Source organism: Helianthus annuus, chromosome 14 (genome assembly GCF_002127325.2).
Source record: "Helianthus annuus cultivar XRQ/B chromosome 14, HanXRQr2.0-SUNRISE, whole genome shotgun sequence".
Taxonomy (NCBI): domain Eukaryota; kingdom Viridiplantae; phylum Streptophyta; class Magnoliopsida; order Asterales; family Asteraceae; genus Helianthus; species Helianthus annuus.
This window is the reverse complement of record NC_035446.2, coordinates 120521272-120548293: the sequence shown is the minus strand read 5'-3', so window position 1 is coordinate 120548293 and position 27022 is coordinate 120521272. Positions and strand designations below refer to the sequence as shown.

General features: G+C 34.2%; 1 protein-coding gene and 1 pseudogene across 1 annotated transcript; one reads left to right on the top strand and one right to left on the bottom strand.

Moving 5' to 3' along the window:
- Positions 1-11085: 11085 nt before the first annotated feature.
- On the bottom strand, positions 11086-13568 carry LOC110907267 (annotated as a pseudogene).
- A 5116-nt stretch (positions 13569-18684) lies between these two features.
- Positions 18685-22202, top strand: LOC110909207 (protein PIN-LIKES 3). Its single transcript, XM_022154236.2, has 10 exons — positions 18685-18903; positions 19032-19111; positions 19225-19349; positions 19622-19743; positions 20676-20837; positions 20919-21008; positions 21236-21336; positions 21420-21472; positions 21551-21736; positions 21847-22202. The coding sequence occupies exons 1-10, from the start codon at positions 18769-18771 to the stop codon at positions 21969-21971; spliced, it is 1179 nt and encodes a 392-aa protein (XP_022009928.1). The 5' UTR covers positions 18685-18768; the 3' UTR covers positions 21972-22202.
- The last annotated feature ends 4820 nt before the right edge of the window (positions 22203-27022 follow it).

Sequence of the window (27022 nt, the reverse complement as noted above, 5' to 3'; positions counted from 1 at the left end):
AGTTTCATATGGAAAATTTATTAAGAAGTTTATAGAAAGAAAATTTATCAATAAAGCGGATGAATTCAATCCCAATGTATATCCAAAGCATATGTATTTCTTAAAGTTGGGATGAAGTATATCTAAAAGTTGGTATGAAAAATCTTCTTTACGATCAATGGTTATTGACACGGGTGGACCTACTAAGTGGTGTGGATGAGTGGACGCACCACTTGAAAAAAAAATTATTGTATTTTATAGAGCAAAATATTGTCGTCGCCATTTGAAAATTTGATTAAACCCTTCATCTGCACCTTTTGAGAATATTTTCTTAGTTCACCACTGGTTATTGAATATAACAAACGAAGTTTTGGTACCTTTTGGTTGTGTCCAACAACTTTTGATAAAGAAGATTTTTCATACCGAACAGGTCTTGAAAATTTTGTAAAATGGATGAATTCATATACCTTTCTAAAACTATTCACTGTTATTGTTATTCTTATTGTTATTATTATGATTATTATTATTATGATTATTATTATTATTATTATTTTTATTATTATCATTATTATTATCATTATTATTATTATTATTACTACTACTACTACTATTACTATTACTACTTATTATTATTATTGTTACTATTATTATTATTATTATTATTATTATTATTATTATTATTATTATTATTATTATAAAGTTTAAATTACTTTGTATATGATGATACTGATTGGCAATATAATTCATCTTAATGGATAACCATAATTTTAATAAACTAAAAGGAAGTGAAATTTATTTAAAAATAGATAAAGATTTGATAGAAGTACAAATAATAATAATAATAATAATAATAATAATAATAATAATACTATCAAATCTTTATCTATTTTTAAAGAATTTTCACTTTCTTTTAGTTTATTAAAATTATGGTTATCCATTAAGATGAATTATATTGCCAATCGGTATCATCATATACAAAATCAGAACTCGTCCATTCATATCTACTAAAATTAAAATCTTCGTCAGATATATAATTTTCATCAAAATCAACTTCAGAATCTAAATTTTCGTTTTCTAGTAAATCATTTTGTTGGAGTAAAGGATTTGAATATTATTATTATTATTATTATTATTATTATTATTATTATTGTAGCGTGGTAAGGTTGTCGTAACGAAACGAATTGACACCAACTAGATTCAGCGAATTTCTTTTTTGTATGTATCGTACATTTTAGTGTAATCTTGTGTACATTTTCATGTTTAATTTTATTTATGTTTCATATGTAATAGTCTGGTTACATATTATATATTATAAATCGACGTTTCTTACGTAATAGTCTGGTCACATATTATATATTATAACTCGAGGATGTAAATTCGAATAAATTTATGTTTTGACTACATCACACCGTACCACATAATATGTGAACTTATCCATTCAACGTTTGCAATGAACCCGCAACACGACGTCCGCGGGTAATATTCCTAGTTAAATATTAATAAGAAAAATATTTATATATCGGTTGAGTCTCGCAAGTCGTAAGTTTCTTTTACGTAATGCTTTGTTTTTTTGTTTCCAATAATTATTCACTAGCTTGAAACTCCTATGTAAATTAAATTGTTTGCCTTCCAAAAAAAAATGTAAATTAAATTGTTGCTTTCATAAAGGCGACTTGTTTTTTCCGATAATTTTTCACTTGAAACTCCTATGTAAATTGAATTGTTGCTTTCATAAAGGCGACACGTATAACATCTAGAAGTAAAGTTAGGTACGCAAATATAAATGTAAATTTGTTGTCTCAGCAGTGGACTTTCAAGCACCTGTGCGTCGTAGGTAGCAATTTCACATACCTTTTTTTATTCTTCAAAACTTTAATTAAAAAAAAACTTTAATTGTTTTTAAAAGTGCTTTGAATTTTATAAACTTAAATCAAAACTTTAATTGTTTTTTAAATTTTCTGAAAACGATTTGATTTAGAATTCTTTTCTTTCTTCTTTTTTTTTTTGGGCTGCTTCTATGCCTGTTGATATTAATATTTTAGAACAAAAAGGAAGCAATTACTTTTTTAGTCTTTTTCGCTATTTTTCCAAAAAGGAAAATAGTAAAACCAGTCATACATTGATTTCTAACTGGTTCTAAATTGCATAAGCAAATCCCTTCTACCTAAGAAATGATTGACAAACTTGAGCGCATATCACAATCACATTTTACCTCATAGAAATTTTCCCATACAAATTCCTAATTAAGTAATATACTATTAAATAATTTAGACAAAATTGCGCAAATCAACCTTTATGTTATACCTAAACTGCACTTCATAACTTTTACTATGAAATCCGTAAAATCCAACATTTATGTTCATGTTTTGTTACATCTTATAACATTTACAACTAATATTGTCTAAAAACTCAGTTAAACACCCCTCACATACAAAATATGTGAGGGTATTATTGTCATTTCATCGCATCTTTATTTTATTAATAAACTAAACTAATACTATAATATGTTATAAAACTCACTTGTTCAACAAAATCATTAGCTTCAACAAACCTAGTTTTGAACACCTAACTCCAGTCTAATTGCATGGAGTGTCTCCGACGCTGATGCCGGAATAAAACCTCCCATAGATAGTGAAAAAAAAATATCAGAAATATTAAAATTGGCTTATATTAAATATTGTAACACAAAAATAAAGTCGTGATATCCCTAAAAGGATATTGGCACACATCTTATGATGGTCGAAACCATAAAATCAAATAGCAATTGTTGGTTTTGGATTGGGTTGTTACGTTAGCGGTGCGTTTTACTTCGATTGATAACCATAAAAACGGATACCAATACCATTTTTAATAATGCTGAAACTTGTTGGCCCAGCCGGTTCAAACAATCATATCAACAAACACGAACACGATCACGAGATATTGGGGAGAAAACCCCACGACTCTTTCTATTTAATCAAACGAACATACGAACTTACAAAGAAATGGGACAAATAAAAAACGTTAACGTAGACCCCTATTTATAGTACTACTAAATTTGCTCTCCAAAACAATTAAATATTTTCCTAAACCAATTACAATATAATTACCTAAAATAAACAAATCTTTAATAAAAACTAATTATATCAATCTTTCATTTTGGCCCTTCAACTTTCAACTTATACGAGTTTTAGGATTAACTTTCAACATTCCTCCTTAATCCAAAAACTCGGCCCAAACTTTCTTAACTTTGTACCGCCAAGGTCTTGAATCCCAAATAGCACTCTCAACTCTTCCATTTCTATCAATGACCTGTTTTTATTCTTTCTTTTCAATTGTTTGTAACAAACCTGTTCAACAGGTTCTTCACGCTCATCATTCAAACCATCCACCTTACTCTCAGATGCAAATTCATTGATCACTTTCTTTTCTTGAAATTTTCTATCTTCAAATATTTGTTGCATTATTTGTTCAATTGACAAGTTCTTTTTCCTTAGTTTTCCTTTCTTTCTTTGCTTATCCAAACATTCCTGGTCATCTGAGTTTGACCCAAAACTCGTAGTTTTCATTTCATAGGTGGCAGCCATGTCACCCTTTTATGTAACGACGTTAGTTTCATTTAACGGTTGAGTATTTTACAAAAAATGGACGAGGTCAGCTTATTATCGGCTAATAACTGACTTGAGATTATTATTGACCAAAGTTAGATAGGTGGGATTATTTATTTCCAATTTACCTAATTAATTTAAACATATTTTTTTCTCTTACAGATTTTAAAACATGGAGTATTATAAGATTCTTAGTATACATTGCAAGGTCTCTATTTTTATATACGCCTAGATATAATCTTTTTTCTAACTCGAGTTGTGAACAAAATTGTACAAGCAATCGAGGCAGTGAGTAGCAATATACAAGTAATCGTAACACAAATTTACATGTTATCAAAACTACCTCATGGTTTAGTTTTTTTTTTCTATTTGTATTGTTTTATTAGTAGTTAATATATTAGTTTAATTATTTTTATATTTTTGTAGTTATATTATTATAATAAATTTTGAACCTCTTTTTTTATAACTTGTAAAACACAATGTGTTTTTTTAAATTCCAAGTGTATGTTGCGACATCCCTATGTTTATCTACGGCTCTATATAAATTTATATCCAAAACAGAGTTGTGAGGAGTAACATATAAGTAAGATAAGCAACGAGTAGTAATGTACAAGTAATCGAAGCTCAAATTTGTATGTTATCAAATCTACCTCAAGGTTTAATTTTTTTTTTGTATAAAATGACGTCAATTACCCTTTCGTTACTCTAATAATACAATGTAATATTTTATCAAAATTCCATATATACCGTTGCAATATGCTTATTATTATATACATTCGATAACAAGTTTTGCTCAAAAGAGAACGAGTCAAACAAGATTGATTTTTTACCATGCTTATTTTACCTACCGTTCTTCAACTCACCTAAAACATCTTAACCATACACCCTAACGGGAACCCGATGAAATAAAAACATGTCTACTTCTATCCTTGTGGTTTCTAGATTATTAGGTACACACGTTCTATATTCTTGTTTATATTTTGTTGTTAAAGAATTGATTAATGGTATGTGCAATTGTGTAACTGAGATTAAACACAAAAGGCTAGTGTTTAATTCACTCAGTGTTGGCTCTGATACCAACCTGTCACACCCCTAATTTCCACGTGTCACCGGTGGGCCCGGTGGGGAGTATCGTGATGTAATTGATATCATCATAGTCAAACAACACAACATATAAATGCACAGCAACTGAATAAATTGTAATGTTTAAGTATCACAAAACAGTCGAAACAGATCCACAGGCGGATCAAATAAAAAGGAAAGTTGTTCAACAGACTTTGACATCTAAAGCTTGCGAGACTTGAGTAACGATGACTGGAGTAGCCAGCCTATTACGTATAGTACCTGCACTTAGCCTTTTTAGAAAATACGTCAGTTTGCACTGGTAAATACAACTTAACTGACTCATTTTGAAAATGTTTAGAAAATTGATTTGAGTGCACTTAGACAAAAATATATTTTATAACCTGGGACAATTATTCAAAATAATCTTGTATACAGTTTTACTCATTTGTCGTCCATTAGGGCCGGTTGCAAGGCCGGACTTAAGTTAACTGACACGCCACAGGTATAATGCCCACAAGGTTGATTCCTTACAGTGGGATACCAGTTTTTACATAATGCAACTGTCAGGTGTACGCCTACACCCCGTGCTTAGGTCGTGGCCATTTCTATGAATGATGCCAAGGATATCCGGGACATGATCATTTAACCCCCAAGGACCATACACCAAATAATACATATCAAACAGGTTATGTAAATACATCAATCACAATACGATTTAAATGACTACATACACCCGACCAAGCGGTACTTTTATAGTACCGTATCCCAAGCCCGTATAGGGAAAATAAGTTAAGAGTATTTACCTGAGCAATGTATAAATCAAATACAGCAAGTGCACGTATCTTTTACTGGGCTCCTAATCTGGAACGAAGGTTTTTAATAACCTATTAGAATCCTAACGGGTCTTTAATTAAGCTTAGACTTAGACCGGTTAGTTTTCAAAAGGAAGACACGGTTCAAACGCATGATAAAGCGAAGACCGGTTTAGAATGTGGTTTTGACCCAACAAGCTTACATACTTGTTTAATATGGGTAACTTAAACACATTCTGGATTTTGAGATGAAAACGATATGGTTTAACCCGTTTCGGCTAATATATGCAAACTAGTCACATAAGCCGATCCGAACGCGAAAAGTGCGTAACGAGTAACGAGTAACCATAAGAGTCATATACAAGTTTCCTAAGTTAACATGCCTTAAATATGTTGTGACATCAGTAAGATATCTTCTATTATGCCCATAACGAATTTAAAACCAATTTATGCCCCGTAAGGGTATTTTGGTCATTTAAAAGGTTATAAAAGAGTTTAAATATAATTCTGAGTTTCGGGTCTGATGAAATCAGTAAAAATACTTAATTTACTAAGTTATATCAGTAGGGTATAACCTATATGTGAAATTTATCACTTAAAACAAAACTATGCATCTTAAGGGCATTTTGGTAATTTCACTTAAGGTTTAAAGGCCAAATCTGGAAATCTGACTTCCAAATTTCTACTTACTGCTAAAGTATAGAAATTTACTTAAAACATCAGTAGGTATAAAGTTTGGCATCAAAAAAATTGGGTTTAGATAGGCTATATGCTAATTACGCCTTTTAATTACTAAAAAGCTTTCTAATTACGCTATTGAGCGTAACTCTTAATCTAGACCTCAAATTGATGTCAAATTCTAGGTACAAGTTTATAAATCAGTACCAAAGGTTTCTACTCTTTTACATTTTCAAAATTCATGCTTTAAGGTCATAAGGGCATAATAGTCAACATTTAGGCGATTAACGGAAACATGCATATAAATTGGATAACTAATGAACCAAGTTGTATAATCACAGAGGGTTATACTTATAGGTAACTTGGTCCTAATAAGGCTCTAAGGCATTCCTAAATCATGCACAAACGGGTCAGAACTGAAAGTCAAAGCATAACTCAAACTATGCGACTTTCGGTCCCGAACCGAGCCTAAACTGAAAATTGTCGAGTTGAACATGTTTAGACATGTTCTTACATTAATTACCAAGTTATATTAATGTCAAAACAGGTTGCATAGCTTCTATATTGCTAATTATGCATTTATTCGAAAATTAGCTTTCTGTTGACTTTTTATAATCAAGTTTGACTCGACAATTGACCTAATTAGAGTGGGAATCAGAGGGTGACCTTTTAAAGGTTTAATGCCCACATAATTACCAACTCATAGGTACTTTCAAATTGAATTTTGACTGGAGCAATTAAGATTAATGACGAGGTCAAATCTTAATTACGACGGTTTGACCAAACGCTAATAAACTAAGCAAAACTGGATTAAAGGAGGATAAGCATACTTACAATAGTCCTAAGCACGACTAATGAACACTAAGGATGAGCCTTGAGCTCCAGGAACCTCCAAGCAAAGAGTTGTGAAGTTCCAAATGAATGAGCAATCAAGAACCCAAGATTATGGCCCTTATATAGGCTTCTTTGATCATCAAGATCATGCCAAACAAGGTCTATGGATGACATGGGATCATTACAAGTGTCCCTAGGCCTTAATATACCAGCAAACAAGCCCATAGAATCAAAAACAACCATTTTAAGTCGGTTACAAAGCTTTAACAGCCAGCTGTCCTGATTTTCTGCATCTGGTAGTCCCAGGCGGCCCGCTTCAGGATTCATAAGGATCTTACGCGGGCCGCGTGACCCCTCTGATCCGGTTACAAAGTTTCAATAATTGCAGTTTTGGTCCCTGGTCCTTCCAAACTTGATTTTAAGGTGGTTTCTTGCACTATAAACCCCCAAACTTGACTTTTAAGGACCCCAAGTCATAACCCAACTTTTTTTAGTCCCCGGTTATTCATACGTTCACCGAAAAGTCCTAAATTTTGATATTGACGCTTTTAATCCCTCGTATACGAATATTGTCATAACTTTCTCATACTTTATCGAAACCTTGTGAAATTTTTATCACTCATTCTAGTGAGTATAATTTATCATTACAAAGCTTCGGGTCTGCTAAAAGATCACTCAGAGGTATACTTTAAACATGTTGACACATTTAGCCCTTGTAGTTTGTAATTCCTCACTTTCTTTCACAATTAGCTTCGTATGATCCATGATTTATTCGTTTAAGGTTATGAACATCATATAGGGTTATTGAAAGATATATTTATCCGTTGTTGACATTTTGAACCCTTATATTCACATACTTTCCTTGTTTGTCAACTTTAGTCCTTTATACGTAATCTATCACACGTTCAAAGCTTATGACACGTGTCAATACATTATTGGACATGAATTTTCGAGGTGTTACACCGGATGTGATCAAGAAGTTAAGCAAGGAGTCGCAAATCGAGTCAGTCATGCTTATTCAGTTTATGTCTTGTAATTCTTTTTATTTAGTCAGATTTTCAAATATCATGTTGATGATTTTTATGACTTGTTTACTGCTTTCAAACATGATTATTGGCTTAAGTTTTGTAACTACCTAGGTTTTGGATGAATGATTGTTGAATTTTGGTAATTTCTCGGTTTTTGGTTATTATTGATGGTTTGACGTTAATGTAAAAAACCTATTTGCAACTGATCTGATGTGTATGCGTATTTAGATCTGATTTATGATTAATCTTGGTTCCGTATGCTTCTCGTTGAATGTCTTTCATCTATAGTTGCATAATTAGGTCACTTACTGTGTGTTTGTGATTAGTTTATGGTTTTATTAGACGTAGTAATCCATTGAAACATTGATTGAGAGTTTATTGAGACTTTGTATTCTACCTATCTAGATAGCTATGAGGTGATAAATAGTCGGTTAGTCTATGTTATTAGGTGTTAAGGCTCTGAGAGGAGATTTCCCTAGATTTCTTAGTATCTTTGCTAGTCCGTGTCTTATCGATTGTTTTTAGGTTACCCCTTGCATCTTAGGATGTATTGAGATAGTTAAACTGAGAGGTAATCTATTTTTCGGGTACATTGACTGAGAGGTAATTCGACCAACTGATGAGTTTCATACGACCCTTAAGATTTCCCTTTAGGTCACACCCAGAGAATGGTCAGGGATCCACTAGGTTGTCTAAGTTGGCGCCCCCTCCACCCTAAGTAGATTGTCAATTTATCATGATGCAATTTGTTTTCTTCCGTGCATATATATATTACAATAAATACACTCCAAAAGATAAATTTATAAAGGCAAATTGGAAAATAATAATCCCACCATTGTGAAATTGGCCAATAATAATCCCAAGTCAGGAATTAGCCAATAATAATCCCACCTCGTCCATTTTTGGAAAATAATACTCCAAATGCTGACGTGGCACTTTTGTCGTTTAGTGACTGTGGATTATTATTTTCCAAAAATGGACGAGGTGGGATTATTATTGGCTAATTCCTAACTTGGGATTATTATTGGTCAATTTCACAATGGTGGAATTATTATTTTCCAATTTGCCATTTATAAAAAAAAGTCCAGTTACAACTACAATAATCAAATTCAAAATTTTCCAGTCTCTAAACTTTTTCCCCTAATCATTCCTCATCATTACATTTGTTTTCCCAAATTAAAATTCACTTGAACTTATTTGCAATTCCTTAGTAAATTTATTTGTCGCTTTCATACCAAAGAAAAATATATCATTATATCTTTATTAAGAATTAGCATATTTTATTTGAGAATTAGGTGTGACACATTATTTTTTTTTATTAAGAATTAGCATATTTTATTTGAGAATTAAGTATGATAATTTTATTGGCTCAACTTTTTACGAGCCGTGTGTGGTAGGTAGCCTTTAGCCATTTATTACTTGTTTTTGACCAATTAGCCATTTTAGTAACATTCTTAACATTTTTTTAATGGAAATGCTTACTACACCAAATTTAATTGTAAACCAAATTTACTCACTTTTTTTTTTACCAATTAGCCATTTTAGTAACATTCTTAACTTTTCACGAGCCGTGCGTGGTAGGTAGACTTTAGCCATTTATTACTTTTTTTTTTACCAATTAGCCATAGTAACATTCTTAACCTTTTTTTTAATGAGAATGTTTACTCCTTGCTTGTTATTGAATCTAAGAACTCCCTTTAAAAGATATGAGTCTCTACCAAATGGGCTAGTCTCACGGTAAGATTCTTACTCTTCTCTCTCGCTCTCTCTTACCATATATCTATATGAATTTAAAGCATTCACATCTAACCCCTCAGTTTTACCCTATATTACATTAAAAATCATTAATTTTTCTCTCTCATTTTCAGTTAAATAATACTTTTTTAATACCTTTATCATTACATTTTCTCTTTCTTTCACTCACAAACACTTTCAAAATATATTAAAAAATTATAAATGATGAACAATGGTCTCTCAAATTTAAAGATGAACAGTAACATTTTCCCTCCTCTACTCACAACCACCTATAACCACTGTTCATAAAATAAAAACCTTCCTTACGTAATTTGAGGGGTTGAATGTGAATGTTCTTAGAACGTCATATGTAGAAGAGGGTTTTTTGAACGACCAACAAAACAAATCTTTTATTACCTCGAAAACGAGAAAGAAACTGACATATTACAACCAAAAAAATTAAACAACCGAGACAAATAAGAACAGAAAAAACCAACTAGTCCAGCCCGTCTAATTTAAACTTCTTCCAGTCCTCCAATGAAATCGATCCCCTTTTAGCTCGATTTGTGACCCATAAGAAACTCATCGCTTTGGATTCCTCGATGACCCTTGTGACCGTAGGATTTTTGGAGCGATAAACGGCTTCATTTCGGACTAGTGGCTTGAACCGAGAGGTGGGCATGACAAATCAATTAAAAATTAAATACATTACACAAAATCTCTCTCTGTATATACATAAATATTTATATATAGAGAGATAGAGTGAAAATGGTGTGAGAATAAGACCCCTAAACTCTAAAAAAATTTCTTCTATGCGCTTTACATTTATATCCCTACTTTAATACATTATCATACGAAAGTTTAATAATAATAATTTTTCTATAAACAATTTACGTTTCGACCCCCGAACATTAATAGAGTTATAATACGGCCCTTTAAGTTTAATGAAGTTAATATTTTTTTCTTTTTAACAAGTTTTTGTTCTTTTATATTTTTATAAGTTGAATTCTTTTGTTTATTTTGCTTCTTATTTATTTAACTTATTACAATGAGTAAACTTTCGTTTTGCTACCTGTGGTTTGGTCGTTTTAACGGTTTTATTCCAATCCTTTAAAAATAGCCATTTATTCACTGTTTTATAAAGCTTATCTCTATTTCACTTCCCGCCCCTAACGCCATCCAATTCAACCTGTTAAATCCTGGTCGCATGCCCCTCACATGATGGGCATTTTAGTCTTTTCACACTTATTAATTTCCCATTTAATTTTCACACACTTTCTCTCTCTCTACGCCATTCCCCTGTAATTGCACCTTCAATACTAGAGTTGCTTTATTGATACAATTTGTAGCTGCTATTTAGTATTTACTTCATAAAATACCAGCATATTTCTCCAATGAACCACTAAAGAAATTCTCTATCAACTTCCTGAAGGTTAACGAAGTAAGCAAACTATCCGAACCCGCCTGATGACAGATCCCAATTCTCTCCACCTCCAACAGTTGCGCAAGCTTGTTTAATCCTCACTGGTTATAAAAATTCATCAAATGCTTAATTTCATAAACGGTCGGGAAAACATATTGATCAAATTAAAGAATCCGGTTTGTGTCGGGCAGACTCCTGCAAGTCAAAACCTTCAACAAATAACCAAAATCATACCCACTGTGAAACGTCACCCAATACACACTGTCGTTCAACACAATGCTGGAAGACATTAACAACTCCCGAATCTCCCAACATCTATACCCTTTTCGTTGTTTTTCTTAAAATCTATACCGCTTTCTCTCAAAAGCTTGACCGAATCGTTCGCTTAAACATCATCTTTCATGTTAAATGCTCGGAAACTGAATTGCCATATACAATGTCTATTATCTGTATCTGTATCTGATTCAATTGTGGGTAAATTCCCTTGTTCATCAGAGAATTTGTTAACTTGCTAAGGAAACATTAGGGTTTGAGAATTGGGGATAATGAAGGTGTGGGGAATAGAGAGAGAGAGAGAGAAAGTGTGTAAAAATTAAATAAAGAAATTAATAAGTTTGAGTGAAAAAAGATTAAAATGCCCCTCATGTGAGCGGCATGTGACCATGACTTAACAATTGAATTGGATGGCGTTAGAGGTGGGGAGTGAAATAGAGATAAGCTTTATAGATCAGAGAGTAAAATGACTATTTTTAAAGGATTGAGGCAAAACCGTTAAAATGACCAAACCACAGGGAGCAAAATGGAAGTTTATTCTATTATAATTAAAGATAACTTTTTAACTCTAGACATGTTATTTAATTGTGTTGTTTGCTTGTTTCTAACGTCATTTAGATTAAAGTATACATGTGTACTTACCCATGTTGATTGTAATAAAAAAAAATACGGTATATGATGAAAGGATCATACGCTTACATTGACGCATTCATGTATTACGAAATGGATTTTTATTAAGTTATTTTAATTTAATTAATAATAGATCTTGACATATGTAATATGTCATATTTTTTTCTTTGGAGGATTTGTTCCAGTCTTTACATGGGAGTCATTTTTTTGTCGAACTTTGTGGCTCAAATCTTTTGGCGAGCGTTGTGTATGTCCTTAGAACACATTTGTTTTCAGGGTTCTGTTCGGTTACGGCCTTCCAGATTGTACGGGGCTGTATGTCTTGATCTGTGAGCTCTTGCACCAGTCTAAACTCATTAGGAGTAAGTCTCCTTGCATACGCGTAACGCTCCAGATGTTCAGCAGGGCCGTGATTATGCTGCTCGTTAAAATTTTTGTGCAGATAATCTATCTGCCAAGCTCGACGACTTTGATTGAGACGACCTATCACCATAAAAGGGCATGCGCATTTTTTGCTGCCGGTTTTCCTAACCGTGGCCTTACTCATGCTCACCATTGCGACAACATTGGAGCCACATCTAATGATCCTTGAACCGTTGCTAAACCCGTTCTTTTTTCCTAACCTTCCAAATCATCGCGGTATATAAAATGCTAAGTGAAAAAATATATAACATTTATTATAATTTTTAACAAAAAAAATATAACATTTATAATACATTTAAAAAAATATATAACATTTATAATAATTTTTTAACAGAAAAAATATAACATTTAACAAAAATATATATCATTCGTACTTGATCGGTTTTGTACGAAACTTTAGGGTAAGCGGGTTGCTCGTCCCCCAATGACTCTTGCGCGTAAGAAGGCTCACCAACGTCTTGTTGTACGCCCGAGGCACAACTAACGAAAAAGTTATTGCCATATTCTTCTTGTCCGTACGAGGCACCGTAACCGGCTTCATAATACGGAGACCCATAACCATGATCATCGCTAGGCATCCTAAACTGAAATAAAAAACAACGGTTAAATCATAACGGCACATCTAAAAGCTTTTATAATAATGAGTAAATATATTTTTACCTCGTTCAGATCTAGCAATAACGGTTGGCGGGGCACAACAAACTAAAAAAACAACGAGTAAAAGGTAATGGTAAGTTTAACACCGAATAGAAAAAAGTAAATAAATACTTACTTCGTTAAGGTCTGGTACCAACGATTCATTATGATGGGGATGAAAGCCGGACACGACCTCCTCCGCGTGATCATCATTTCCTCTCCCATCATAAAAATCAGGGGCGGCAGACCCCTCCTTATACAAACGGTGTGCTAAGTATTTCATAAACAAAAAAAAACAAGTTAAAAAATGCTATACCACACTGCTTTTCAGAATAAACGTGCTCGTGTTTGTGTCGGATGACTCACCGAAAATGTAATTAAGGTTGAACCAAGACACGATGTTAGTAATATAAAGAAAAAATGAAGACAAATTCACAGAATATGAATTGTCTTCGTCTTCCTTCATCGTTTATAAAGGCCAACCAGAATGCAAATTCACAGTCCAATACGGGTCGTATAGGCCTATACGACCCGTATAGGGCTAACGTCAATCACTTTATGTCACTATTGAGTGACAGAAAACAACCTCGTACTATAATACGGATCGTATAGGCCTATACGATCCGTATATGGTTTGAATGTGAACCATATCTATCAGCTTTGAAAGACAACCTAGGATTAATACGTATCGTATAGGCATATACGATGCGTATTAGTCCGTATGAGGAGACAATGTCAGCTTTCGACTGACTTTGCAAATTGAATTTAACCTAATACGTATCGTATTGGTCTATACGATGCGTATTAGTGGTTTCGATTTAATTTTTTAAATTGTCTCAATAATACGAACCTTAGGTATTCTTAAAAAAAAATGTTGAGACTTCTGACTTCACCTACCTAACCATATCTCCATAAAGTTTATTTAACTTCATTCAACTCCATAAAGTTTATTTAATTTTATTCATTTCATAGTAAGCATTTTTATCAACTATGTTATTTTACATCGAAATGGAGAATAGGGAGTTCGGTAGGGGTCTTACAACTTGTACACGACATGTATTAAATATGATTTGAAGGGACAAAAATCAGATATTAAGGTCACATTGTTTTAAAAATTAGGTTTGCTAATAGAAAATAACAGGGAACACACTCACATAGCGAAAAGGTCCTTCACTATATATAAAAGCACGATACGTCGATATATATAGGGAAAAGGTAAAATGAGAACTAAATTGAGTTGTGAGAACCATGAGAATTAGACCTTCCAAAAGTTTTTTTTCAAACTTCTTTTTTTTCTCAAAAATCTTAAAAAAATCACTTGTTCCAGCAAAACTAAAAAATAAAAATATATATATATCGCATGCAACAATTTAAATTGGATGTAAAAAAATTTAGATCGTCATAAAGAAAATTTACATCATGCGTAAATAAAATTTACATCGAGTGTAACTACCGACTCAACAAATTTTTATGTTTTTTTTTTTTTTTACAGATGTGTTTATAACATTCTCGTTTAGGTTTGTGCAAAAGATGGTGACCCAACTCGCGCGGAAAGTATGAGTTCTCATGGTTCTCATAACTCGTGATGGTTTTTAATTGAATCGAATTCTATATATAAGTCATTCAACATATAATGATACGTTTTATGTTTAAATATAAATTCACAAAACCTTATTTTGAGTCCTTTCATAATGCCTACCAAGTATTTACACAAAATCAGTTACTTGCATATTACATAAGCTAGAGTGTGCAGGGTTTGGTTTAGTTTAGTTATTAGCCTCAATCACAATCAATACCGAAGTTATTGGCTAGTCTATCTTGTTAATCAATGAGTTTTCAGTTGATTGGTCCGGTTTATTCGATTAGTTTGTCGGTTTTCAGTTTAGTTTGGTTAATAACCAAAACCAAACTTGAGCTAATTTCTTTTTACTTAAAAATACAAAAATAGATATATAAATACGTTTTTTAATTTTTCACCCCTATCCGTATTCCTCACCAAGAGTAGTTTAGATTAAGTGATATAAAAATGTTATTAAAAAATAATGTGAAACAAAATTATATGTCATTTAAACTTTCAATGCTTACTAGGTTTAAAGAAGTTCGCATCAACGCGGCGAACTTCTTTTGTTATTTAGTCTGTGTTTACATGTGTTTTGAAATTACTACAAGCGTGTTACGAACGGAACTGCTGATAAGAATAAAAAGAAAATGTAGAAAAAAACACTAAAAGATAACCGAAAGAAAATCAACCAAAAAAAGTTGTATGGTAACGATATTGTTCGTATGAAACCCGTGGTCAAAGATGAGCAAATTGTTCTGGGTACCGGTACCAAATTTGCCGAACCGAAAGATCTTAAGTACCAATTCGGTACCGACTTTTGGCGTTCCTGGTAGCAGTTCACTATCGTTTTTTACCTTCATATACCGGTACCGTAACCGATATTTTCGGTATCAGTATCGATTCTGTATCGGTTGGCACCGAGCTCATCCCTACCCTGAAACTAAAAAAAGAAAAAATTAAAAGTTGAAGAAAATCAACAAAAAAAGGTTGTACTGTACCGTTGTTCGTACGGTAACCATTAGGGATGAGCAAATGGTACCGGGTAACAGGACTGAATTTTCCGAACCAAAAGATTTCCAATATCAATTCGTCACCAACTTTTGGCGTTTTCTGTATTAGTGCCGGTTTTTATCTTCATGTACTGATACCGAACAGGACCGTCTCGGTATTTTCGATACCGGTTGACACCAAGTTTATACCAACCCCTGATACTAAAAAAAGGATTAAAGTTAAAAAGTAAAGAAAATAACTATTATTATTATAATAAAAGTAATAAAAAATTATATATTATTATAATATTAAAATTACTATAAAAAAGGATTAAAGTTAAAAAGTAAAGAAAATAACTATTATTATTATAATAAAAGTAATAAAAAAAACTATATATTATTATAATATTAAAATTACTATTCATTTCAATTGGTTTACTATTATATACTAATAATAATAATAATAATAATTATTATAATATTAAAATGGCAAATTGAAAAATAATAATCCCATCTTTCAGAAATTGGCCGATAATAATCCCAAGTCAGTTATTAGCCAATAATAATCCGACCTCGTCCATTTTTTTTTGTAAAATAATCCGCCGTTAAAATAACTTAACGGAGTTAAGTGTTTTTCCGAATTACAAACCGATGTTTTAGGGCTTTTGATCAAAACGAGGATACGGGTCGATTGATGTAAAATTACCTCGAAATATTGCCCCCAACCCACAAAAACGATGCTTCAATTTGGGTGTTTAACTTCCAATTAACAAAATTCAAGCCATTTTGAACACAATTTCGAGGTAAGTTTTACATCAATTGACTCGTATCCTCGTTCTGATCAAAATCCTTTAAACATCGGTTTGTAATTCGGAAAAACACTTAACTCCGTTAAGCTTATTTTAACTGTAGACTATTTTACAAAAAAATTGGCGAGGTCGGATTATTATTGGCTAATAACTGACTTGAGATTATTATCGGCCAATTTCTGGGATTATTATTTTCCAATTTGCCTATTAAAATAAAAAAAGTATTAAAAAAACAATATATTATTATAATATTAAAATTACTATTCATTTCAATTGGTTTACTATTATATAATAATAATAATAATAATAATAATAATAATAATAATAATAATAATAATAATAATAATAATAATTTGTTTTCATGATTTGTAGCGAATTGTTCACTCCAAATTTGTAACGAATTGTTCATTATAAGTAGAAGTAAATACATGATTAACGAAGAATTTATATTTTTAGCTATCTTTACATTTGTTGGCTACCAATAATAAATATATGAAGTTGAAATATAGTTTTTGAAACGTTTTTCTTAAAACAACTAACTTAAGTTTACTTCTAAATCTACTTATTTTATTCACTATAAAATTTAAACACTTAACTTTATACGAATAAACATATTTCTATTACACGTAGTGACACAGGTATCACCTAAGTTTTTCTGTTCTCCATCTAGCATACATCTATCTACATATAGAGATAGAGATTGAGGGGATTGACTGAAAAAAAAAAAAAAAACTCATAGTAGTTAAGAAAACTAATAAAACCAAAATAAATGGACCTTTTTTGGTCACGTGTTACATCTTTTTACGGACGTGTTACGTGTAACACACAGAGGCTGTCACATGTTACGTAACAACTTTTACTTTTTCAGAAAAAGCTGAAAGTCTACAAAAACTGTTACATGTAACACGTGTTAGCCCCTGATTGTTATACATAACATAGTCTGAAAAAATGTGTAACATGTAGCTAAAGAAGGTCTATTTATTTGGATTTCTTAACTTTTGTTAACTAATATGAGATTTCTTCTTATAATATACGTTGAGAATAAATATCTAGTAAATTATAGAGATTTCTTCCTATAATTTCTTCCGATATTTATTAGGGAAATTGGCCTGTAATAATCTCATCTAGACGTTATTGACCATTAATAATCCCACCTCAGAATATTCCCCCCACCAGTTCCACCTTTCACCTATTTTTCCTACAATGGTCCCCCGTTAAAAAAACTTAAGGGAGTTAAGCTTTTTTCCGAATTGCAAACATATTTTTTAGGGCTTTTGATTAGAATGATGATACGAGTCTATTGATGTAAAACTTGCCTCGAAACGGTGCTCCAAATGATGAAAACGACACTTCAATTCGGGTGTTTAAATTTCCAATTAACCAAAATCAAGTCACTTGGAGCACCATTTCGAAGTAAGTTTTACATCAATGGACTCGTATCATCGTTCTGATCAAAAGCCCTAAAAAATCTGTTTGGAATTTGGAAAAAAACTTAACTCCGTTAAGTTTTTTTTAACGGGGGACCATTGTAGGAAAAATAGGCGAAATATGGGACTGGTGGGGGGAATATTCTGAGGTGGGATTATTAATGGCCAATAAGGTCTAGGTAAGATTATTACAGGCCAATTCCCCTATTTATTATTAAGTTATTTGAGTTAGGGTGTAAGGAGTGGTTAAACACTTTGGAGTGGGGGCAAACTAAAAAATCAACCAATGAGAGTGTGCCACGTCAATCAGTGAAAAGTGTTTAAACTTTGGTGAAAAGTGTTGGCAATGGTTTAAACACTTGGTGAAGTGGTAAACTTTTTTTTTTTAAAAAAAAGGAAAAAGGTGTGATTGGTTGAGAGATGGCATGGACCCCACCCCACAACACCCTCTCTCCCATACACTCCCTCTCTCTCTCCTGCTCCCTCACTCTCTCTCTTCTTCTCGAATCGGCAATCCATCACCGAATTGTTTTGTTTGCCGCGTCGCAAGATTGTCGGCGGCGGTGTTTGCCGATCGGCAAACACGTTTGCCGAGCATTGCCGCGTCCCACACCGTATCCCCTTACTACTGTTTGAAACAGAAATATTTAATTTGATAAAATCACACCAATTATTTTTTAATAAATCTGGTCAATTGTACTTAATAATCATATTACTAATTATATATTCAACTTCCCACCACCCGAGCGTGGTAGGTAGCAATTTCACACCTTCTCTATTCTTTATATATATATTCATGCACCAGTGCTACGAATTTTATAAACTTAAATCTTAACTTTATAATTTGTTTTCTAATTTCTGGAAACAATTTGATTCAAAGATGGGGTTTCTTGATCTGTTTTCTGCTGCTTCTATGCCTGTTCTTAAAGTGCTTATTGTCACTGCAATTGGCTCATTTCTTGCTCTTGACTCCATTAACATTCTAGGACAAAGCTCAAGAAAACATGTCAATGAAGTAAGTTTCATTACACATTAATTTTTTATTTAAATTTTTGGGTATTAACAACTGTAGTTTGATTACAAATCTATTTTCTTTTGTATTAATTATTAATTATTAAAAAGTAATGTTTGTGATATGATCAGCTCGTGTTCTTCGTATTCAATCCAGCACTTGTTGGAAGCAATCTAGCTAAAACAATCACCTATGAAAGCCTAATATCACTGTAAGTTATTTTTTTCGGTGAGTTCAAAAACGTATTATTAAAATAAAATAACAGATCAAACGGTTGAAAAGAAAACCATGTTTTGTTAAAGATCAAACGGTTGATATTTGCAGGTGGTTTATGCCGGTTAATATTCTCCTAACATTTATAATCGGATCAGTTCTCGGATGGCTGCTCATACTCATTGCTAAGCCGCCTAAACATCTAAAGGGACTCGTACTTGGTACCTGTTCAGCCGGTAATAACTTACTTGTACTGTACAACTTTTACTCTGTTTTTTTTTAATGATCAACAAAATCAATCTCGACTACTCTCGTCGGGGTACCCACTGGATCGAATGGAGTACTCGAAGAGTAACCCGAGTCCACCATTAATTCCGGGGGAAATCTGGTAACCCACCCGCCTGTAAGCACGACGATGAAATTACCGGTGGTCTGTTACGCGTTAAATTTAAAATGACGGATTTAACGGATCTAAGATTGTAATTGTAATTGTAATTGTAATCAACAGGGAACCTCGGAAACATGCTTTTGATTATCGTACCAGCTGTATGCAAAGAAAAAGGCACTCCCTTTGGAGACTCCGATGTTTGCTCTGAGTATGGCATGGCATATGCTTCATTATCCATGGCTGTATGTATTATTATTACCACTTGCAGTTTTTTAATCAAACTTATGGGCGGGGCAGGGGCGGATCTAAGGGTGTTTTGTGGTTTCTGGAACCCCTCGGTTTGAAAAAAATTGGGAAAAAAAAGTGAAAACTTTGTATAATTTCGAAAAGAGTTAAATGTCATTTTAGTCCCTGTGGTTTGTGCCATTTTGCCAGTTTAGTTCAAAGGTTTCATTATTCACCTATGGGTTCAAAAAATGTTTCACTACTGCCATTTTAGTCCACTGGGTTAACTTCATCCATTTTTTCTAGTTAACGAGAAGAGCAATTCAATCACTTTACACGTAATTCTGTTAACTGGAAGGGCAACTCAGCCATATAAAATGACCGAATTGCCCTTCTCGTTAACAGAAATAATGAATGAAGTTAATCCAGTGGACTAAAAAGGCAACGATGAAAACTTTTTGGATCCACAGGCGAAAAATGAAATCTTTGGACTATACTGGTAAAATGGCTCAAACACAGGGACTAAAATGACATTTAACTCTTTTGAAAAAAAAAACAGTGAGAATCTACCAAAAGGTGGAAAAAAAATCATAGATACGCCACTACTTGGGGGACTGTTAGATTTTTATAATATAAAATGTTAGTTTTTTTTTTTCTTTCTAAAAGACTATGGGCTTTTGGCCTAGCGGCATTTGGTGTCTACTGTGTGGTGTGGGTTCGAGTTCCACAAAAGGGAAACAATGAACTTTAAGGATAGATTTTAGGGGGGCGTTGGTGTTCGATTTTAAAGAAAATGAGTTAAGAAAAAACGTAAGTTGGACCATTTAGTTATAACACATAGATAAATAAAGTTCTGGTTTCGTTGCTGCGTATAATTTTATTAAACAACAATGTATGTACCTGGCGACCAACTAATTGTTGTGTACTTGTATGACGACAAATTCTTCAGATTGGAGCGGTGTTTTTGTGGTCGTATGTTTACAATCTAGTACGTGTTTTCTCCGAAGATTCTGGTAACAACAAGACCGAGACCGTAAAAGAAGATCTAACCATACCTTTGCTTCCTTCGAGTGAGGCTGAGTCTTCCACTACAACCGAGGGAAAGATGAAGGTTGGTTTTTGAATTTAACATCCGTTTCAGTTGACTTACATGTACGTTTGACTTTAATAGTCAAAATGTTGTTTGCATTAGGTGATGTTGAAAGCTATGAAGCGACACTGGCGGAAATTTTCAAAACGGGTTAACTTGTCGGCAATATTCGCCCCATCTACCAGCGGAGCGGTACACTGCTTTTCCTAGGTCTTGATTTAGCTCGATAAATTAGATTGTACTAATTAAAACTGTTGGCGACTGATAATAATTAATCGCGCAATGCTACCTACGGATGTCGCATCAGTCACATCGCCATAATGAATTATTATTGGTTGATGAATGATAGTTTGAATTACTAAAATCCAATTCACCATTTAATTATTTATCGATTGTATTATGTCTTTTTATTGCAATAGATTGTGGGGTTCCTTATCGGAACAATAGCGCCAATTCGCCGTTTACTGATCGGCGACACAGCTCCGCTGCGAGCGATTCAAGATTCTGCATCTTTAATAGGGTAAAATCTTTTAAACCGTTTTCTTAACCATTCGTTTATGAAACAATGAAAACATAGTAAACGAATGGACCCTGATCTCTCAGGGAAGCAGCGGTTCCGGTTGTAACTTTGATTGTAGGTGGCAACCTTGTTAGAGGTAGGTTTGGCGAATAAGTTCATATTCGTACATTCGGTTTTGGTTTCTTAATCTTACTAGATCACATATGGATTTCAGGTCTGAAAGGGTCTGGTGTCTCGATACCACTTGTGTTGGGGATCGCATCGGTTCGCTATATTTTCTTGCCACTTTGCGGCATGCTAATAGTTAAAGGAGCTCTATATTTCGGACTAGTACATGGAGACCCTCTCTACATGTTTGTTCTTCTGCTTCAATTTGCTCTTCCACCCGCCATGAATATCGGTATGAGCTTTGGATATACCTTCAGATTTTTTTAACAACAATTTCTAAATTTTCTAAAATAAATATATACTAAAATACCTGCATATATCCTGTTTGTGAATTTGTTACAGGTACAATAACACAAATATTTGGTGCGGGTGAGAGTGATTGTTCGGTAATCATGCTTTGGACTTATGGTTTGGCGTCAATTTCACTAACCCTTTGGTCAACCTTTTTCATGTGGCTCGTTGCTTGATTGATTCCTTCATTTGACTGACGTCGAGACCGGTTATGTTGGATTGTTAGGTTGCCAACCATCGTTTTGTTAGTTCTTGATAGAATAGGCAATATTACAAAAGAAATTTGATATAATATTCAATTTGTAAAACAACAAAAAAAAAATTGTAGAGTGATTATGGGAAAGTGAGTTGTACCTCATTAAAATTTGAAATTTTATCAATGTGGGTGAAGTGACATTTGTGGTGCACTTTATGTTGAATTAATTTGGTATTTAGTAAGTAATGAACATAAATTGGAAATTGTGTAGTTATTGGAATAAAACAAATCTTATTTAAAAAAGAGGACAATATTATTTAAAAGAGTAAACTGCAATTTTACCTCCTGAGGTTAGGGGTCATTGGTATGTCTACCCCCTAAGGAAATAATTGCAATTTTACCCCCCACTGTTTGGGGTTATGTCGCACTTTTACCCCCTGGACCAAGTTTCTGTTATTGTTACCGTTAGTTTGTAGTGAAAAGTCCAAACTACCCTTCATCTTCCCCATTAATAGGTTGTATCCTCATCCTACCCTAAATCGCTAACATTCTGCCCTCAATCCCTCAATCACTGCCCTCAATCCCTCAATTCACTGCCTTCAATTCTTTGCCCTCTGATCAGTGCCCTGAACATGTCTTCATCTTCGTCATCTGTGCTTCGATTGAAGGGCAAAACTCAACATTCAGACATCATATGTTCATGTGGTGCGATAACATTGATGAAACAATCAGAATCGAAAGCTAATCCTGGTCGTTGGTATATTCGATGTGTAAGTTTCTTCTCTTTTATGCTTATTAAATCTTAACTTTGTTGGAAAGTCTTGCTTATAATGTCCGATAATAGGTTGGAGGATGTGGATTCCTAAGATGGGCTGACAAAGGTGAAGAACAGGGATGTCCGGTTTGCGGAGAGGTAATGCCTGGTTTAATTGATGAGTTGGCTAAGTGCAAAGAACAGTTGGGTCGGTACAAGAATGGAGATGTGTTGAAACTGAAGATGTACTTTGTGATTAGTTGGGTGTTAATTGTTCTACTGTTTTTGGTTAAGTAGTTTAATGTGGACAAGAGTATGAATTGATGTACTTTAAGAGATGATTATTCTACTGTTTTCGGTTAATTATACTTTGTGATGCAATGGTCTTGTTCAAGTTCTTATTATATGTTTATTTGGTAGACTGGTTGTAATTCTGTAGGTAAGGATGTTGACAATGAGAAAGATGTTGGTAAGGATGAAGACGTCGTTGTAGCCGAAGAACCAGACAGTTATGTCTACTTTGAGGATCAAGAGTCTGAGATACTCAGACCTTACATGGAGCAAGAAACTGATTATGAAAAGATATTCGGAGATCCGACAAAGGATTATGACCCTGAAGTGCTGGAACATGCATGGGATTACACATATTGGGATGAAGATGATGATTGGTACTTTGACCCATATGAAGGGGAGCATGGTTCTGATTCGGATTGGTCTTGTTTGGATGATTGTCACTGGAAATAGGCTAGATTTTGTTTTGTTTTAAGTTTGTATGTTGGACCTCTTATTTGTACTAAATGTTGCAATGTAATGTAATCGATTCAGTTTCTGCCTCTTATTTGTACTAAAGCAGCCAAACAGCATGATTGTAAACCAACATGCAGCCATATTTGTATAGAACCCAAAATACAAACTTAACAAACCATACATAAAGGTACAAACCAAAGTTGACAAACCTCATTGTCTTGAACAAACCATACATAAAGGTAGAAACCTAAGATTGTCTTGAACAAACGAAACATAAAGGTACAAACCAAACATTGTCTTGAACGAACTTGACAAACAAACAAACATAGTCTAAACTTACAAACCATCCATCACTTATCAAGATTGTAAACTGGTGCACCTTGAGTGGCAGTGTGTGATTCCTGTGAAGCAATGGATTGTTCAACCCCTTGTCCTTTGCAGCTCCTGACATTGTGACCCATATTCCCACATTTACCACACTTGATGCTACAACCCTTTCTGGTCATTTTACCTCCTTTGTCGAACTCCTGCTCAAGCTCTTTTTCACCATATGCCTTCTTTCTTTTCTTCTTTGGCCTTCCAACTTGTGTATGATGCTTTGGTGGGATGAGTATTGTTGGACACTCTGAAGGAGTCCACATCTCCAGCCCGTTGATTGGCTCTATGACATTGTAATAAACTTTCTTCCATGTTGACAGCCAATACACTTCATCCACCCACTCTTCTGGTATGCCAGCATCAATGCTATTCCTTGACATATCCCATATGGCTGCAACTGCATGTTTGCAAGGCATCCCTGTCAAATCCCACTTCCTGCATGAACAAGTTTTATTTTTAACATTCACAACACACTGTGATCTCGGACCTGTGACTTGATACTTGTCCGAATCAACCATTAAAACAGACATTTCAGCAGCCTGTTTCTTGATCTCATCGAAGACCTCAGTGGCATGAGGAGTGAGTGGCCCCATACACTTTGCTTGTAATTTCTTGACATTCACTATTCTCTTGGTCATGTACTCCCGAATGAATTCTAGGCATGTGATAATCGGCTTGTCCCTTGCTCCTACGATTTGTCTGTTAAAAACCTCATATATGTTGTTCAGCAACATATCACATTTAGCTCTTCCAGAAAAATATGCTCTTGACCAAGCGGTGAATGGGATCTCATTCAGCCAGTCATACATAGCTCGTTCTGTTGTCTTAATTTCTTCCATAGCTTTGTTAAAGTATGGAATAGATGTCTTCCTTCCGGCTGACCAAAGCAAATTCTTGTAAAGATCTCCACACCACTTGGATTTCATGTTCTCATGAATGTGCCTCAAACAAAATCTGTGCTCAGCATTAGGAAAAACAGCTAGCATAGCAGGAATCAGACCCTGTGATACAAAATGCAATTAATGACAATATTTTGCTACAAAATTTTTTTGCAATGTTTTAATTAAGACAATATGACCTTAACAACTTATTACCTTTTGTCTGTCACTGATGAAGGTGAAACAAGAGTTAACCGTACACCCTACGTCATCTCTCAACAGTTGCAAAAACCATTTCCTGGTTTGTGTTGTTTCTGCCTCAACAAGGGCATAACTGTCACACCCCAACCGATGGCGGAATCATCGGGGCATGGCACTGAGCGAAACAGATTGTCCAGAAGTTTCCATAACAACTATTCATATGATCCAGTTAAAGATACGTCCCATACCGTATCCCGAATAAACAAATATATTATTACAGATAACATCCAAACAAGAAATTATGTTTCGACAACTCAGATTCAAATATTATTACAGCAATTGTTTATCTGCTTCTAGACCCCTATTCTGTTGACTTTATGGCTGTATTGCCAGAGGACAAGATCTACAGACAACTATGCCCCAGACGCTTGTTCTTGGCAGACAACCATTTGTTGGGGGCTTCTAGAAACTTATTCTAGCCTCGCTTTCCTAGCAAATAAGCATCCTAATTACCTGTCACATACGTTAAAATAAAGTCAATACATATAATGTAAAAGTGAGCATACAAGTTTGATAATAGCATATAGAGTTTGAATAGTTTACGCATAACCAGCACTTACACAGAGGAAAACGAAGCATGTTAATTATCGACATGGACCTATCGATACCAATGACTGCGGGTTGACCGTCCGAGATGGTTCGCAATACATGATTACCACCGTAATCCATGCAAGTAATTGTCCTTAACAACCCCCGTGTGAACGGGTGCTGAGTCCAAACTATAGTACTACGTCGTTAAGGCAGGTAGACAACATTCCACGTGTAAACACAATCAACAAGCATTCATTAAGTCACGTAATACATGCATATTGGTTAGCGTTCAAATAGTTGAGTAGTGTGATCGATTGTGTTTTGATATAAGCAACGTATGTAACACCCAAAAGTGCTAAAAGCAAAAAGGGATCGAGTATAGTCACAGTGATTGATTATGGATTGAAGGGAGCGCTGAGGGTAGGATTAGCCTGAATAGTTCGATAGCATAATAGTGAGTAACGTGGAAATGCAAACAAGTGTGAATGGATCGAGTGGCCTGGTCGATCGAACAGCAGGTTCGATTGAACGGGCAGTTCGGTCGGCTGGTAAGTCTGTTTGAACAGTCCTGCTCGATCGGCCGGTAGGCTCGGTCGGCTGGACCATTTGAGTGGATTGTTTATTCCTCTAGTGTGTTTGTGTATGATGGTTTGAACTTTTGAAGTTTTCGTTGTAGTATATGAGAACACTAAGGTGTTCTTACCTTTCAGGTCGATCGATCGAACGGTCTGTTCGATCGGCCAGCTTAACCGATCGGCTAGGAACTTCAGGAGTAGTTCTCAACAGGATGTCGCTCGATCGAACAGCCTGTTCGATCGGCTGGCATTCCCTACTACGAACGAGTTGTAAAATTGGTCAAGTGTTGAAGCATAGTATCTCATGATCCGAGGAGTAATGTTTACCAATCGAGTAGCATATTCGATCGAACATCACCTCGTCAATAGCATACTTCATAAAGTTTGAAAAGTGTGGGACCTAGTGTTAGCCGATCGGCTGGCCCGACCGTTCGGCCAGCATTTCTGACCTGGTCGGCCTGTCGTCTACCACTTAGCTGTTTTGGTTGTTTTGATATGATTTTGAGGCATTTTGATAGCAAGTTAAACCAGAGAACACGGGTTCTTACTTGTTTCTCCGGTTTGGACAGGAATCACCCAAGTCCGGCCGGTGAATTGTTCGGAACGGTAAGTTGATGTTTAACCCGAAATCGGTGAACCTCGTAGATAGCATCCGGATCTTGAACCTCTTAACTGTTAGGATGATTAGTTAGTCGGTTCGAGCTCCGTTTCTATCGGTTTTAAGGTTTGAGTGCAAAAGATTGAGAAAAACTTGTAGTTACTTCCTTCAACTCTTTTATCCTTTTAAAAGGTTTGGATTTATGTGAAAATGTTCAGATCTATGGAAGATCTTTGTTTGTTTATGTGGAAATCGGTCAGATCTAAGCTATTCACGGTTGAATGAGGCCAAAGCATGATGTTCTTCAAG